The sequence below is a fragment of the Sylvia atricapilla genome, chromosome 2 (assembly GCF_009819655.1).
Source record: "Sylvia atricapilla isolate bSylAtr1 chromosome 2, bSylAtr1.pri, whole genome shotgun sequence".
NCBI lineage: Eukaryota > Metazoa > Chordata > Aves > Passeriformes > Sylviidae > Sylvia > Sylvia atricapilla.
In genome coordinates this window covers 110,598,545-110,615,867 of record NC_089141.1, presented here as the reverse complement: position 1 = coordinate 110,615,867, position 17,323 = coordinate 110,598,545, and the positions used below count along the sequence as shown (strand labels likewise).

At 40.9% G+C, this 17,323-nt stretch overlaps 1 protein-coding gene across 3 annotated transcripts in view; it reads left to right on the top strand.

Moving 5' to 3' along the window:
• The first annotated feature begins 266 nt into the window (after window positions 1-266).
• PKNOX1 (PBX/knotted 1 homeobox 1) overlaps window positions 267-17,323 on the top strand; it is a 38,996-nt gene continuing 21,939 nt past the window's right edge. For 2 of the 3 annotated variants that reach the window (XM_066314126.1, XM_066314124.1), the window contains exons 1-3: window positions 267-393; window positions 10,919-10,998; window positions 15,233-15,334. In XM_066314126.1, coding sequence (XP_066170223.1) covers window positions 15,284-15,334 — 51 coding nt within the window. In that variant the 5' untranslated portion in view covers window positions 267-393; window positions 10,919-10,998; window positions 15,233-15,283. Of the gene's footprint in view, window positions 394-9,503; window positions 9,717-10,918; window positions 10,999-15,232; window positions 15,335-17,323 lie in introns of all 3 variants that reach the window. The other variant, XM_066314125.1, reaches the window with a different exon arrangement.

Genomic DNA, 17,323 nt, shown 5'->3' with positions numbered 1-17,323 from the left:
TCGCTCTCCCACAGAACGCGGCACAAACCCGCCATAGCGGCCGCCACCGCTCCCTCCATGGCGGACTCACTTGGTACCTCCCCGCTCCCCCCAGCCCCAGCAGTGGTTTCACCCCTCCGCCTCACACACGGCGAGGGGCGTGGCCTCGCCCTCCCGGCTTTCCCCGCCCCTTCATCCATATTCATGAGGACGCGACGGGCGGCCCCAATGCGGAGGGGCGGTGCGCCCAAGCCCCGCCCCCGGACGATGAATATTGATGAGGGGCGCCGTGGCGTCGGGGGCGGCGCGGGCGGCGATTGGCCGGGCGCGGCGGCGCGCGGTGACGCGCGCGGCGGCGGTGCGGGTCCCGATTGCTGCAGCCGCTTGTCAGTGTGACGAAGATTGGCACCCGAGGTAAGCGCTGTCACTCAAACCCCGCTCCAGCCCCGCCGTCCATCACGGCGCGCCCGCCGCCCGGGCACGGCCGCACCGGGGAAGCGGGAGAGCGGCTGGGGAAGGGGCGAGCGGGGCGGCGGCGGCGAGGGGAGAAAGGGGCACCCGCGCTCCGCCGCCGCTCGCACGGACCGGGGGGTTTAAGGGGCGGTGGCGGGCGCGGGGAGGGGAAGGAGGGGAAAAGCGGGGAGGGGTGGGGGGGGCGGGGGAGCGAAGCGAGGAAGGTTCTGGAACGGCCGCCGTGCGCCCGTTGTGTCCCGGCGGGGGCGCGCGCGGGGAGGGGACGCGGGAGCGCGCGCGGGTCCGCGCGGAGGAGGAGGAAGAGGAGGAGGAGGAGGAGGAAGGAGATGGGGGCGATGCAACGGGGGGGAGGAAGGAGGGAGAGGAGGCGACGCGATGCTTAAAGGGGCAGCGCCGTGCTGGCCGCTCCTCGGAGGCGGGGGGAAAAACGGGGGGCGCTCCGGGGGCTCCGGACCGCGGGCTCGGCCCGCCGCGGCAGCTGCAGCCCGCTCTCCTCCTGTCCCCCCGCACACCTGCCCGGCCCCGGGGCCGCGGGGATCGTGCCCCGCTTTGGGGGATGCTCCCCCCGCCCGCCGCCTTCGTGGAAAGCGGAGCCCGGCCCGGGGCGGTGTGCGCGCAGCCGGTTCGGGTTTCTCCCTCGGTTTTGGGGGGTTTTCCGTGTACCCCGCGGTCTCCCGGCTGGGTGGTGAGCAGACACCTTCCCTGCAGCCGGGCCGAGGGGTGCCGGGTGTTTGCGCGGCCGCAATTAGGAGCCGAGACCTGACAGTGCCCAGGGGCCCCGCTGGAGATGTGTGTAAACAATAATAAATCAAGCGCTGGTTTTATCCTCGAGTGTTGCCTCCGTGAGCCGCGTGTCCCAGGGGTCATGGAGCAGTCCGTGGCTTGCCTTGGTTCCCACTACGCCGGAGTTCGTCAATTAACAATGTAATAATACAAGCAGTTAACGCGTTTGGTGTGATAATTCTCTCTATAGCTTCTTGGTATTTTTTAAAATACAATTTATGAAATATTATTTTAGTCTTAAATGGTGCTATGTACTCTAATTTTAGAGACACGTCGTAGTATACGTTTATTTTTTTATTCTACTGCTGCTGAAGTTTTTAGTTCCTTTTTGCACTTTTGTCTGAGTAAATGACTGGTGTGGTTTAGGGAGGCGGAATCCCAGAATGGGGTGGGTTGGAAGGGACTTTAAAGATGATTTTGTTCCAACCCCCTGCCATGTGCAGGGACACCTTCCACTGTCCCAGGTTGGTCAGGGCCCCATCCAGCCTGCCCTTGGACACTTCCAGGGATGGGGCATCCACAGCTTCTTTGGGCTCTTTATTCCAGTACCTCACCATTCACACAGTAAATAATACATAAATAATGTATTCTTAATACAAGACACAATATTTGATGTGAAACCCTTAAAAGTGAATGAATTGCTGGGTTGTTGGCCTTTTTTTTTTTTTTTTTTTTTTTTTAACGCATGCACTTGAGAGCTGCCCAGGCAAGATTCATTTTTTTGTCCTTGCCCCTCTTTGGAATAGGTTGTGTGCATTCCATTAAACAGATCCCAGGAACAGGCAACGTGGGCATTATGTTCTGGATGCTGGAAAACACTTGGGCCAAGATCCTGTGGAGAAGAGCAAGAGGGTGTAGGTCACTCTCAAACTATACTAAATATCTCTTTTAATTTTATATATTTTTAACTAAATCCTTTCTTAGTTTTTAGAAAAAACATGAACGTTTAGTTAGTTCTTAATTTTATTCTCGAGCCTGCTCTTGCACAAAATTTCACTGGTGTAAATTGTTTGATGGGGGGAATTTTAACAACTGTGGCTCAGGATATCCACACATCTTCTGTTCTTCATACTGAGAATGCACTCACAGCTTGTTCCCTGTCCTCTGTGGGATATAATCTGTTTTTATGGGATATTACCTGCCCGTGCTATGGAGTCATATCCCTTTAGCTGTATTTGTGTGTGTGGTTGAAGTGAGATGGCTTCTGCAGCTGGATAAAGTCCTGCTCAGTCCCTGCTAGCTGCATGTGTGAATTTTATGGATTACACTCAACCAGGAAACAAGTTGTTGTGACTTTATCAGAAATCCATCCTTACATGTATTTCCAGACTCTGTCATTGCTACAGTATCAAGCAACAGCATATGCATTTTGAGTGCGTTTTCTGTCAAGTAAAATCACAGATTTATCCTTTTCTGAATCTGTATGTAATCACATATAGAATCATTACATTCAAATTTCTGAAGGAAAGAAAATCCCCAGAACATTTCCCATAATCTATTCAAAATAATTCTGATTATTTTTCTCATGTACGTTCTAGCTGCAGTTTATTTTATGGACTGTACAGTATATTTTTACTCTTGACTACTTGACGTATTTTCTTGTCATCTCATAATTAAAGTATCCACAGGAAAATTTCCATGTAGGTTTTACTGTGTTTTCTTTACATAATCTGCAGTTCAGTGAAAGACAGCTCAGTGTGCTTCAGTCACAGGGCAAAGTAGGGGCTGTTGTGTTGCAGTGAAATTCTGGAAGCTCAAGTAATTTCTCATTGATCTCCCCAGTGGGTTTGGGCCATGCATTTTTCTTTTTTTTTTTAATCTGTGCTTATGGTTTTTGCTGGGCTGAAATTTTTTTTTTGTTACCATTTCCCATGTGCTGATAGAAAACCCAAGAATTCCTCTCATTTTGAGTACATTGTTGTTGTTTTTAGGGTTGGTGGGGATTTTATTTTGTATTTGGAAATTTCACTTTGACATGTAAAAAGTCAAGCTGGTATTAAGTACTTACAGCTTTGATTTGTACTCTCAATACAATTTGTAATATTTGGGTTAAATAAAAATAACATTTAAAAACTAAATCCTTGCAGTCTTCCATGGTAGGACTGAAAGGAGTTTAGAATGAATGAAAGATAAATTTAATTTATTTTAAATGCTTTCGTGTTATAAAACGGTTAGTCTTCTGGAAGCTGTAATTTCTTCTTCAGAATTTTGCTTTCCAGCCGTGTTTTTCTGTGCTGTAAATGCAGTGCTCTAATAAAGCCCTAATAATTCTGATTGCTACCACGGCAAGTTTGGGGAGTGTTCAGGAGCAATTCAATTTCCTGGAAAAGACTCACTCTTTGGTGAAATTAAGCCTTGTGTTAGTGGCCGAGGGTGAATGATCACAGAAGCGGCACTGTGGCAGTGGAACTGCCTGTTCTAATGACCATGTTAATGTCCTGAATGAAGCAGTCCAAATTGTATTTCAGAATATTATGTCGTGGTCTGGGAGCCAAATGTTGCCTCTGCAAAACTGGCACATATGTGAAAGCTTACAGTAAAGCAGATTAATATTTTTTATTTTGGTCTAAGTAAGACCAAATGCAGTTTTTTGGGGGCGAAATTAAAAATGTTGCAAATGTTGCTTCTCTTGCGGCAGCAGCAGCTGGTTACTTCATTTCTCACTTGTTCAAAGAGTCCATAGGTTTAAAAATGAGAAGTCTCAGAGGGGGGTTATTTTGCCACAGCTCAGTGCTGTACAAAATGTAAAACAACTTACTGCTCTTCTAAGCAGGAGGATTCCAAGACCCAGAAGAAAAAGCTGCTGATAGAGCTCTTCCATTTGCTTACTTGGTGCCAGATGTTGCCAAAATCTTTTACCCAGACCATTTTAGATGTCCCTAAGGATGCTGAACACTGAAATATTCACACTTGTAGCAGGTTCTTCACTTTATTCACTGAAGTGGTTTCATGCCAGAGGTGTGGAACACGGGATTCATCATGTGGAACCGGGGCTGGGGTAGAAAATAAAATAATGGCACCACAGATCTGGAAATGCCAATTTTGTTATTGAGGAGCTGTGGCATGTTTTTATGAAGTTGGTGAGAGGCAGTAACTTGGTTCCCCTGCCAGCAGCGAGGGGATACCACGTCCTGAATGGCACGGAGAAGCAAAAGTTGGTGCTAGAAAGGGAAATAAAACTTGGATCTTGTTCTCACATGGTTGGTTCTCATCCTCCGAAGGAACACGTTGTTTGGGGTTTGCTGTGGCAGCTGCTCCAGGCCGTGGTGTTCTCAGTTTTTAGTACCCAGATGTACAAAAGGTATTTGCTGTTAAACCTGAGGACTGTTTAAGTACACAGAGAGTCAAAAGGTGGATTTTGAAAATGGGAGCTGAGTGTGATGATCACAGACTGTCCCTTCCCCTGCTGTGCCCAGGGATCTGCAGCTCTCTCTTCTGCGGCTGATGAGAAATTCAGGCAAAAAAGTAGAATATGGCAGCTTGCTTCTGGATCCCTGAAAGAATGATCCATTTCTCTTAAACCTCCAAATTCCAATTTTTATTTTATTGGTGAGGTTTTGGAATTGCCTGTGTTTTTTCTTGAGGGCAGAAGAAGTTAGGAAGTGTGGCTATACTTCACATCCTGCTTGGCTTTTTACGAGTTACACAGCACACAAAAGCAAAGGGAAGAGGATATTATCATATTTGCTGAGAAATAAAGTCCAAGCCTTTTATATTCCAAGGAAACAGAGGCAATTAGAGAACAGAAATTGGATCTTTACCCGTATTTAACATGCCTAGAGAACAGGGGAATGAAAATGTGTTTGCTGTGTTGTATGTTTTTGTAACTAAAGAACTTCTGGATCAGTCTGTGATCCTTTAATTTATGTTTTCTAGCCCATTTTTATGTGGCCTAGGCCATGATAGTAGCAATACCAAAAGCAAGATTACCTGGATGTCTTTATTATTTTTATTTTGAGGTGTTGATTTCAGTAGCTTAATTCTTAGTCCTACTGAAATTTGCCCGGATGAATGTGTTTGAGCAGGGTTATTCTGCCAACTTTAAAATGACTCAGCATGTTGAGAATGACTCGAAGAGAAAGTAAATATGTTAATTTATAGGAAAGATGGGATTCTTCGTATTTAAGAGCATTTCAGCAGTTGAGTTGTGGATTTTAGTGTTGCAGAGGGGAGCATAAGCATTCACATGGAGCATATGGCTGTTCCTTGAGAACCTTCAACAGACCATAACCTCTTGAAAAACCTGGTTTATATGCTGCTGGGAAAATATTTATTATCTAAATTACCTGAATATTCCATGTAACACGAGTGTCTTCCTGTCTGTTGGTCCTTGCATGTCACCTGCCTGTGCAGTCATCACCTGGACCAAGTGGTTCAGCATGATGCAGCTCACAGCTGTGATGGGTAAATTTAATCCTAAATAATCTTTAATTACCCCAGAACACTTAGGCAGCAGTCATAACTCCTGGCAGGATGGACACTTGTGTTTGGGAGAGGTGGGAAACAAGAGTGGAGCAGGCAAGGAAGAGTTTTTATTTAATCCTCGTTTTAAAAAGAAAAGGACAGTTCATTTTACGACCTGAACTTAATAGCAAAATAAAGGTAGTTGTTCATGTTTGACCAAATGTTAGTCAAAACAGGACAGATTGTGGAAAACTAAGTGATGGATTGGAATTGGATTTCACAGACAGTTGCAAGGATTTTGTGTCACTTCAGGTTTTTTGGCTAGTCCAAGTGAATACTTGATTCATTAATGCATTTGTTATTCCAGAAATCATAAAAGATACAAAAATGAAATGATTGATAAGGGAACATCTTGATCTTGATGAATTGTTTAAATGCCAAGAATGTGTAGAGGGCATTTTCTTACCCATTCAACATCCAAAGTCCATTTTAAATGCATTTATTATTTAAATAAAACTGCTATTCACCCTTCAACTGTACTTCAATAGCTTGAGGAATTCATGCCTTCATAGAATAATTGGAAACTTTTACAGTTTTATAATAAAAATGTTGGAAAACATAACATATGCTTACACAAAACTGCTCACATTGTAAAGTATTCAATAGCAATAAAGGCAGAGAGACTGGTGGTTATTCCGTGTCTTCTTTATGAAACCACAAAGTATAAACACAAAGCAACATTCATTTCAGTCATAGTTTATTGGGTGCTGATGCAAATCATGATTAAAATAGGATTTCCTGTTGCTTTGGATTAATTTGCCTGGAAGGAAATGGTTCCATCAGTGTCTCCAAAAGTAAGAAATTTGGGAAGTGCTCGTGTGGATATTCCAAAGGTTTCAGTGACAGAGGGATGGATTTGTGTCTACGACATAAGCAACCCTGTTTATCCATGTGGGGAATACCAGGGAAATGGGGAGGGTGGTGGAGTTCTCACCTTTCTTTTTTCTGTTTATTAATTTATTTTTTTTTAACAAAATTTGGTTTGAAAAAGTAATTATCAGTAAGCAGGAGTTGCACAGGATCAATTCCAGCTGTGGAAGGGCTGATACATATCCTCTGGGGTGTAAGGAGTATTTGTAGTCTTTCCAGTACCACCCTCTTGCCACGAGAGCAGCAAGGCAGATGTGACACCATCTTCCTGATTTTTGGGTGCATTCTGAAAGCACTTTGGGTGAAAACTGAGGGCAAAAAGTCCTTCTGTATCCTGTAACAATAAATATGTTTGAGGGTTCTCATGCTGGACCCATAAAGTCCTTCTGTTTGCCGTATTAATAATACAGAAAAAAAAAGGAATATTCATTTATTATGTGAATATTGATGGTGGATGAAGGAGTGATGGGAAATATTTTTATTCCCTCATACCCTAATCCCTCAAGAGTCTTGGAACAATTAAAGAGGGAAGTTTCTTTTCCCTCGAGTTTTGTTTTTCTCTTGCCAAAATTGTGTTTAGTCCCCTAAATTCCTTACTATTACTTTATAGGGCTAATAAAGCAAGGTCAAATTACAGTGTGAATTGGGTAGGAGAAATGAGATGCTGCAGGAAGTTCCTTGAATTTGAGAATCTTTCTGTAGTCAGAAGAATGAGGATTCTGGTTTGCAGAAGGTAGGAGAGCAGCCTGAGGATTTCTTTCCAGAATTCCAAGAGCTACCTGGGGGCAGGATACCTGGCACACTGAATTTTATGGCTGGATTGGGTAGAATTCCTCATCTTTCTCATCATTGTTAAGAAGGACTGTGATAAATTGGTGATGACGTGGAATCAGGAATATGACCCACAATTATGCACCTTTCCTTAGAAATAGACAGTGTACACAGTGAGGATGTGTGCAGAATTAGGAGCTGGAGTTCTTCACAAGACCCAGATCCCCTCAGTTTTATTTCTGTTGTGCCTAGAGGAATTCCTATGATCTATGCATCCTGAATATTCATTTTATCAGTTAACTGCATATGCAGTTTTAGCTCATAAAGTGGCACATTTTTTACATTTTTTGTTATCTGGAACTTGCAAATAGCGGAGTTCATAGAATTAAGTGTACTAAAAGCAGAGTTTAAACAAAGAGTGAGTTGCTAGAGGAACACAAATCTTTTATTGAGGTGGTTTGTTGTTGGTCATGCTGTGTGACAATGTGTGGTGGTGCTTGGGAGGTGGCCTGTGGTACGAATATTTTGTATGGATTGTTAAGATCTAGATGGAGGGATATGAAAAGAGGATGCTATAAAAGATTAATGGGACAACAAAGCAGAAGATACACTGTTGGAGAGGTCCTGCTGAATAAAGTCACTATTGCATAGCATCAAAATCCTACATGCAAAGAAAGGTTGATGGCAGCTTGGAGTGTAGCCTGTTTTTCTGCAGAAATTCAACTTTAGTTGTGGATTTTAATTGATTTTGAATTTTCAGTTTCTTAAAGTATAATTTGCATTCTTTTTTGTAATGTAATCTCATATTCATCAAGATTAACATATAAATAACTCTATTGCACCACCGAACAATAAAGGGAACAAAGTGACACAAAATAAATCTCATTTTACTGCAGCCAAAAATTGGTTTTGTGGCTTTTTAGGGCTTGACTCCCAGGGCAATTGACAGCATAGCTGTTGTAGAGTAACTGAGTGGCTGTATCTGTGTGATGGGACTCCCTGAGGTTGGTATTATGTTCCTGAACAGGAACATTGTCTTTCTTAAAAGTGTAATATTCTAAATAATGACTGTACTTTTTAAGTACATGAGACAGAGGAAATGGAAGCCGCCTTGGTGCTGAATGAGGAGAACATTCTCATTGAGCACAGTTTTAATAAACTTGTCTGCATCGACTTCATATTGATTTGTTTGTCTTAATTTTGTGAATGACTCTGCGTGGGCAGGTCAGCGGAGATGGAGATGGACTGCAGCAAAGATGGAATGAATCCTGGAGGTTGGCATGTGTGCTCTACTTACTGCTTCATTATTTGAATCACTTATTACTGCCATTATTTGAATCTATAAAAATACATGGATCTTAATGTGTGCTCATGTTTGTGTGTGTGAATGTAGGCAGAGGTCTTTGCTTCCTGCGATCTGAAATGCAGAATGAGGGGATGACTCAAAGGAGGGCTCTTCAATGCTTGAATGAACAAGTTCCTCTTTTACTTTGTAGTTAAAACCTCAGTGGTGATTCACTTTCTGAGAGACAAAGGAAGTTACCCTTTGTTTTGATTTCATAGTTAGGTATTTTTATTATGATGGCATTACTTTAAAACTTGCCTGCCAGAGGAATAAAAGGAAAACAAAAATTTGCAATAGCAAGTCCAGTTAAGACTCCACAGTGCTTGGTGTTTCCACCCTGTAACAGGTGTATCTGCTCCCTCTTGCCCCCACTGAAATGTGCACGAAGACATCATCATCTGCAACTCAGATCTCTCTTGTCTGCTATGTTTTGGGGTAGACAGCAGTATTAGATGTTGTGTAGTGTCTCTTTGAAGAGGGCAATACCACTGCAACATCCTCTGGCTTCTTCTCAGCCACATCCTCCCCTCTGCAGCATCTTTAGCATCCTAGGCTTGCATTTCTTTAGCATCTCTTTGTTCCTGCCCTCAATATCTCATGAGCTGTCTAGAAATTTGCTGGTTCCAGAGTTTCAGCTGAAAGCTTTGCAGGCAAGGGCTAATTCTTCATACATTGAATATTTGACCAACCAGATCTCACAGCAGTTATTTCTGAATGGAAGAGCAGGACTTTGAGATTTGCAGTAGTCCTCCTCATGTCTGACCAGAGACAAGGAATGGATAATTTATGTATTTATCTATTCTGATTTATCTGTCAGTGACCTCCGTTCTGAAGATGCCATGAATAGTGAGAAGTCTTTTATTTGAAAGTAGCCCAGTAAACTGAAGTGAGAATGAGTACCAAAATGCATGGCATGTGAAGAAGGGAGCAAGTGGGATACACTGTCCTCAGAACAAAATTAACAAGCTGCAAAAAATGAGAGAAGCCCATTTTCTGAAGACATAGATCTTTGACAGTTTAAGGAAAAGTGGTAAGAACTTTTAATGTGCCATCTGCTCCTTGAACCTTCAAGACCAGTTGTATCACTTTGACTCAAACTCCTTCTTGCTCAGTGTTCAGTCTCTAACCAGTGGCTGAAATTTAAACCACCTTAAAACTCCTCAAATACCTTCCCTGCTCTGTATAGAGCCAGAGATGTCATCTAGACTGAGTGGCCCTTCACATTTTGTTTTTCTGTGAACTTGCCTGAAAGCCATCACTTCTCGGAAAACAACACGTGCATAAATTTTAATCAATTCAAAGACCAATTTCATCTTGCTTTCAAAAATGTTGGAGTTACTTTCTCTCTGGTTCTTACTGTGAACTTTGTGTGAGAAACAGATAATCAAATTCAAGATCTCAGCTGTGTTTTAGCCATCATTTAATTTCTGGTGGCCTCTGTGAAACCCTGGTGTCTGGAACTTCCCCTGAGATGGTTTTTTAATGCTTTTCAGCAGTTGTGTTTTCTGTTTTCAGGATCTTTGCTTTCACAATCCCTACTGCTTTTTAAAAGCAGCTTCAATGTATCAAATGGGTGCTATTAAATGTAATTAAAGTAATTTTAAGTGGTAATTTTTGGAAAGCTTTTTAAAATTGCTGAATAATCCTGTAGCAGAACCTGTCTTCACAGGATCCCAACACTGGCCCATTTCTAGCATCATGCTTTGATTTTTACCATGGATTGTTTACAAATTATTATGAAGGAGATTTAAATAGGGGGGAAAATATCTCACCTTTCTTGATTTCATGCCTAATTTTCACAACAGTGGTGAATTATTCCTATTTGCATTTCATGGTTTTATTTTTGGGATGTGTCTTGTCTAGTCCTGGCAGACAGACACCGATCCAAGGAGTAAAATATGAGGGTTGAACAGTGAGGGAGTTATTATCCAAATGGAGCCTTCTGTTAGAGGTGTCAGTAGAGACAAAGGTGAACGTAGAGAATGAATGGAATAAGATGAGAGAAAGATCAAATAATGGGATAAGAAGTTCAAGCGTGGGATAATGGGTGTGATCAGAGATTATTAACAATGCAAAAATGTGCAAAACTTGCAAAATAATTCCTGTCTGTTCATTAAAACTTGATGAGGGAACCACACAATAGAACATTTGTTTTAGAAAAATAATACTGAGTCTTAGAATGTGTGTTCTATGGTTTTGTTTTCTTCTGATTATTTCTCTGTTGGTTTTTAGATTTCTGTCTTCCACGTTGTACATCAGTGGGATCTCTGTGCTGGAACAAGATAATGTCTTCAACTCATTGAAGGAAAGGGGTGAGCAGCTTTCTCCTGGCCAATGTTTTATCTTCTTTAGAAAACAGCATGTCCTGGAAATAAACATCATCTTGTATTGTGTTAAAAAGGAAGCCAGTTCTAGATGCTTTTCATGTGTCAAAGAGAATTGACTTTTGTTTCTTTTTAACTTGGTGTTTGAATGTAAGGATCTAATGTTACATAGCAAGTGCCAGGACTGAAGTTAAATAAGAGTGAACAAAGAGCCATGCCGAATCTGCCAGTCATGCATTTCTTTCTGAAGGACTTCAAAGAGACGTGTATGAGGGAAAATTAGAAGGAATGATTACTTGTTAACAAGTCTGTTGGGTAGTTCCTTCACAAGGCTAAGAGGGTTGGTGGTTAGGTCGTAGCCTGAAGCATAACTATTTATATCTCTTACAAACATCTGTTGTAGCTTGTGTATGTTAAAAATGATACCACTGATCTCCAGCAGCTCACTTCACCTTCTGTTAATGTTACTGGGTGGTCCCTGTGCCCTTAATTATGAAGGAGTAAGTGGAACAAGTGAGGAGTGGAGTGATGGATGTTAAGTGATCACTCCGTGTGCCTGTTTCAGCTCACATTTAATCTCTTCTCTTACATACTCAATTTGCACGAAGTCTCCACGTTTCTAATTATGATTACCCCTCTTCATTTAGCTTCCTTTCTACTTTACATTTTCCCTTCCTACCTCATTTTATAAAAGGTCTCCCTTTTTTAATTTTTTTACCCTTGGCTTTGTAGACCACAATCTTTTTATGAATTCCCTTTCACCAGAGGTATCAGTGGAGTTTCTGATTGCAGGTCATGCATCAGCTTCCAGTTACATGACCTTAAGTTTTTCCTTGAGTTTTCCACATGCTTTGCTTTCAAATAGAATGAGAGTTAGTTCTGTTCTGTGTGAAGCAAACCAGCAGACTCACCCTCAGGTTATTTTTGTTATTTTTAAGTCTTTGAATATAACACAAACACAGTTTCCCCTCTACTCTCCATTTCTTTCGCAGCGAATAATTAGCATTTTGAGAGCTCAGATGTCCGGAAATCATATATTCTTGGGTTCACCTCAGATACCCAAATACTCAGTGCCCTGAGGTAGAGTGTGCTGGTTGGGGATGGTGCTGCTGTGAGCTGAGAATGGACACACATGAGCCAGGAATTACCACACCAACAGGTCAGCCAAGAGCAGGGGTTGTTCCAGTGCGCCGCAACCGCTTCGGACCGAGTCAGCTGCTTTCCATCATAGCCACCTTCAGCAGGGAGAGGCCTGAACCAGCCTGCCTCGATGTGAAAAGGATCAGAAACCATCCGTGTGTGGAGGAGCTGTGGAAGTAATTAGCTGTGGCAGTGATAAACATCTGGGAGCGATAGCAGCCCCATGGCTGTCTGCAGCCTGAGCATCTGCTGAGGCTGCTCCTGCTAACGAGCCCTGGGTGCTGCATCCCAAATGAGGTTATAAAAGCCAAATCTGTAAATACCTTCTCAGTTACTTTTCTGTAAGTTTAGCAGAGTTTGTTTCTTGCCTCTACTGAGTAATGAGGAAATGTTGCTTTTTAGTGAGCAGAAGTAATTCCTCAGTTAATTGCCTCAATTTGAGTGTGTGATTAGCTCAATTTGTTCTTCTTGATTTGCAGTGGTTGTCTTCACTAAATCTCATCAGTTCCTATCTTGCCTAATAGCTTAATCTTTTTCTACTGTAATTATAAGTCAGAGGGGAAGCTCTTGTGGGAAATAAAGGATATACCCATGTAGAATTCTTTCCAGTTGTTCCCCTGGGAGAAAATATGGCAAAAGTCCTTCTAGATGAAATAATCTATGGATCTAGCTCAAAGCTGTGCACCTCCTTTCTTCTTTTGTGTGGCCTGAGGGGCCTTCCAGATGTGGAATGTCTCTTCATTATGGAAATCTGGAAGGAGGGGTTCGTCCAGCTTGTCTTGTTCTCCAAAAATCCTTGCCATGTCCTACTGTCTTTACCAGTTTACATGTATTGTCTTTGTGGCCTCCCTCTCCAGGTTTTTCTTCGTGCCACAAATATGATCTTACGTCCCTGTGAACTCTTAAGACTTTCTTCCTCTTCTACAAATGTTTTACTTTTATTTTCTCTTTTTTTTTTGCCTAAGAATTTCATCTTTCTCCCACTGTCAAACAATTCCTTTAGCAGTGTTTTCTGTGGGATTTAGCTTTAAAATAATCATTAAATAGTACTTGCTCTTTCTTTGTTGATCGTTTGAACTGTTGTGCTTTTACTTTGAGGGTCGTCTGGTCCATGCTGTGGATGTCACAGTCATAAATTAAATGCATGTCTTTTGAGAAAGAAGAAAAGCAGCATTTTCTATGTGTCTGTTCACTCTGTCAATACAGACAGGCACTTGCATTGGCTGTCAGCTGCCATTTATAAAGCAAAATTAATGTTTAAACATCAGGCAAATGCTTACAGGGCTGATGCTTTAGAATGTGTTCCCTTAAAGTATTTTGAGAGATATCTCACATATTGTGACAAATGCTGATTTAACTTTTATCACTAAATGATTTGTAACTATAAAAAAAAAATTAAAATCTGAAGTACTTCTGTCAGTGAGTGCACTTAGGTTGCTCCCTTTGTTTTTTTGATTTTAGTGAAGAAATCAGTCATGTTTTTGGAGTTTCAAAGGAGGAATACTGATGTTCTGTAAAAACAGATATAATCTAGTTTGTAGAGAAAGCCACGTTGGCATCATCCTGGTGAACTTCTCTGGTCTTTGAAGCTCACTAAGATTTGATTGTTCTCTTTAATTTAATTTTTAAAAATTGCGGTCATACTTAGGAAATACCTGAGTGAATTTGATGCAAAGTAAGGCTTGAGATATCTGCTGAGGAGTTTGGTTTGTCTCTGTGCCTGGAACTGTTTTCAAAGAAGGGAACCTTCAAATTTCTCCTGGGTTTGCAAAATGAAACACTCACTTGAGACTGATAGTTTATAGATAGTTTCTATAGGGGAAACTATCCAGAAATGTAAAAATTGCTCTTAAAAATGGTCATATGCAGTAGTAGTATGCAACAAGGGAAGGACTTATTTGAAAAATTTGTAGTGATTGAAGACATTGCAAAAAAAAAAAAAATCTGTTTCAGATCTTAAACTGGTGAAAATTTAAAAACTTAGTTCTTCAATACAGACATAAATGAAAAAGAGCAGAAGACCTGGAATTCTTACCTGGATGTAATGTTTTTCAAGACATGAGCTCTGGCTTCTTTTTTAGTATGGATTTTTTCAATAGTAGCTAAACATTAGGACTCCTTTGTGTCAAGGAAAATTGACTTTTGTGTTAATAGTTACTGGTAATAGCTTAATGAGTTACATGATTTCAGTTGTAATGGCTACAAATCTGACAAGAAAATGAAATGTGAAGTAGTAATTCATTGGGTACACTCTATCTGGTGGTGGTGCTTTGCTAGTTTTTTTTTTTAAATTACTGTATGTCTTAACTTAAAAATATTTAACTCATTTGGGCACCAAACTCCAGCTAATGCCTAGAGAGATTAACATGATGCCTTTACTTGTGTTTAAATCCTATTGTAATTAATATTGGCCAAAGTATCAGATGTCTCTGAAATCGAGACTTCTGAATTCCTAGGTCCCTTTTGAAACTTTATAATCATGTGGGCCCAATTGCTTAAAAACTGTTAGATATTGTTCCCTTCTTTGTTGAACCTTAAATGGCTTGGATGGCAAATTCCTGATGTCAGAAGTGATTTGAGGCTTGATCTCTGAAAGTAGTTTCTGGGATTCACACTCAAAAGTGAGCAGGGTATTCCCTTAACATTTTGCATTTGGTTCATCATTTTTAACTATAATTATTTCAGTTACAGTGATGCTCAGTGAGTTGGGAGCCTTTTCAAAACACAGAAGCACAAACCTGCCCATTTCTAGATTTCATGTATTACCTTAGAATGCCAGTTAAATAGTGCAGAGGTGAATGCTTAAGTTCACATGAAGCTTGTGAGTATAAAAAAACCCTCAACCTCTTATTAAAAATTATACTTTAGAGTATAAAAAGATACTTTTTGCTGATAAAACCTGTTATATTTCCAAACTGAATTTATTTATTTATTGTTTGAATTTGCACGTGGCCATTGTTGTCAATAAACTCTCTGAGACGTATGCATAAATCTGAATTTCTACCTTTATTTTTTCTTCACCCTTTAGAACTGGATTCTAAGGGGCCGCTTTTTTAACTGACTACTTTCTTTTTCTTTAAAGAATATTTGTTCAAGCTTATGATGATTTGACACAATTAATGTCTTAATAACCATGATGGCAACACAGACCTTAAGTATAGACAACTATCAAGATGGACAACAGGTAGGTGTGTTTTCCTTTCTCTAGGAACTAAAATACACTTAAGAAGAGGGGGGAAAAATAGTGACTTTGTCCTTGGTGCCTGCTTTGGCATTGTTTAAACTGGACTAATGAACATAGTCATGTATATCTGGCCATGATGTTTCTTTTTCATACAACAGGCTGTGTAGTTGTACACTTTAAATTGCCAAATTAAAATGCTGTTGACTGGAGGCAAGTTCTGAGGTGGCCTCTACTCTGAAACTCATTTTGCTGTTACTCTGTGTCAGCCCTAAGCAATAAATATAAATACTTCTGTCAGCAGATGGCAACAATGGGGAACAGTCAGAAAAAAACCAGCAACTTTCCACATCTCCTATAAAATGTTCATCTGAACGCAGACAGATTTTGGATTTTTAGTTTTATTGGGGAGTCTTTAAATTGCAATTCTAATTTCTCTCTCTCCTCTCACCTACTTTACATATTTGACTTTGATCCTCAGCAAAGACATAGCATCCTGTGGCAGTGAAAGTAAAATATACCTTTTTTTAAAATAACAGATTGGGAGATAGCTTTTTCTTCCTATTTGTTTGTATTTCAAGCTCTCAGTGTCCAAGGTAGACAGGTAATTCACATGCCTGCTGCTCTTCTAGTTTGGAAATGGCCCACAGAAAAAAAAAAAATGCAGTTTTAAGTGTGCTGTTTCCTCCTCCTAGGGAGATAGAACCCTAACTGAACACACTTTCTCCCTTCAGACTGCAGATGTATGGCCAACATTTATATTTATAATCACTTGTCTGAGTCATCCCCTTTTAATTTGCTCCTCCTTCCTGTCATTAGCCAAGAAATTAGTCCATAAGTTATTTTTTTTTTTTCTGCAAACATTCTGGCTTGAAAATCATCTCTGCTTGCTGAGGGAGCTCTCTGCAAGGCAGGCTGCTCTGTTGAGTGGGAGATGCTGAGTTTTCTCAGTTTCTGATTTTTCTAGGAGATGGCTTGGTCCCAACAGGTAATAAAGCACAAACGTTTTGGTTCTTTGCAGACTGTTAAGAATACTATAATTTTTTTTCTGCTGCTGTTATGTGGAAATAAATTAAATTCTTTGAAGTCTGGTTCTCTAATAGTTTCTGGAGGCCTTCATCTCTGCAGCCCTCTACCTGAGAGAAAAGAGAAGTAAAAGATTGCAGTGGTTCTGTGTCTTTGTGCAGATGCTCAAATGGGAGAAAACCAAAGAGTTTTGGGCTGAGGGGTGGAAACTCTGACTTTCACAGTTCACATTCCTGGAAGACCTTTTAGTCCAAAAGATGCTTAGCTGGAGGTGATCTAAAAAACACTTGGAACATCTTCAAAGCATCCCAAAGCTGTGCTCAGCTTCCTAATGCAATTTAGGAGATGCTCAGGTGAAGCTGTGGCTCTGTGTTGCTTTTCCATGGTATAAATGTGTTAAATGGGTGTGTAGAAGGAGTGACTGCTGTTCTCCTGTAGTTTGATAGCCCTAAAATACTTAGTTCTTAGAATATGTAAAATGGAGTACTAAAGGTCATGGGAGGTTATGCTCCTATAATTAAAGGACTGGAAGGAGACAGAATATTTCAGGTCTTTTAAAGCAAATGTGCATTTGAATGGACGGAAAAACTCTGGAAGATCTTTTTCTTGAGTACCCTTATACAATGCACAGTAAAAATAAGAAAGAAAATTTAAGAGGATAAACTTTTCTTTACATTGATTTCATCCTGAAGGATTTTTATGCAGACATTCCCATGAACTTTTTGGAGCAATGTACTGGAGGCTGTTCCAAAACCAGCCACTTCAGAGACAAAATGCTTTAACAATTTACTAATATCTGACATTCCCATTTTAAAGCCAAATGCTAAAACTTAGAAGTGACCTTTATCCATCAAAAAGTGTCAGGGATTAAAAAGAGGGGTTTTGTTGCTGCTACAACTCCTTGTGTCACTGCCAAGTCACACCAACCTTCTGGCAATTTAGGAGCCTTTTGCACTGCTCTTTCCT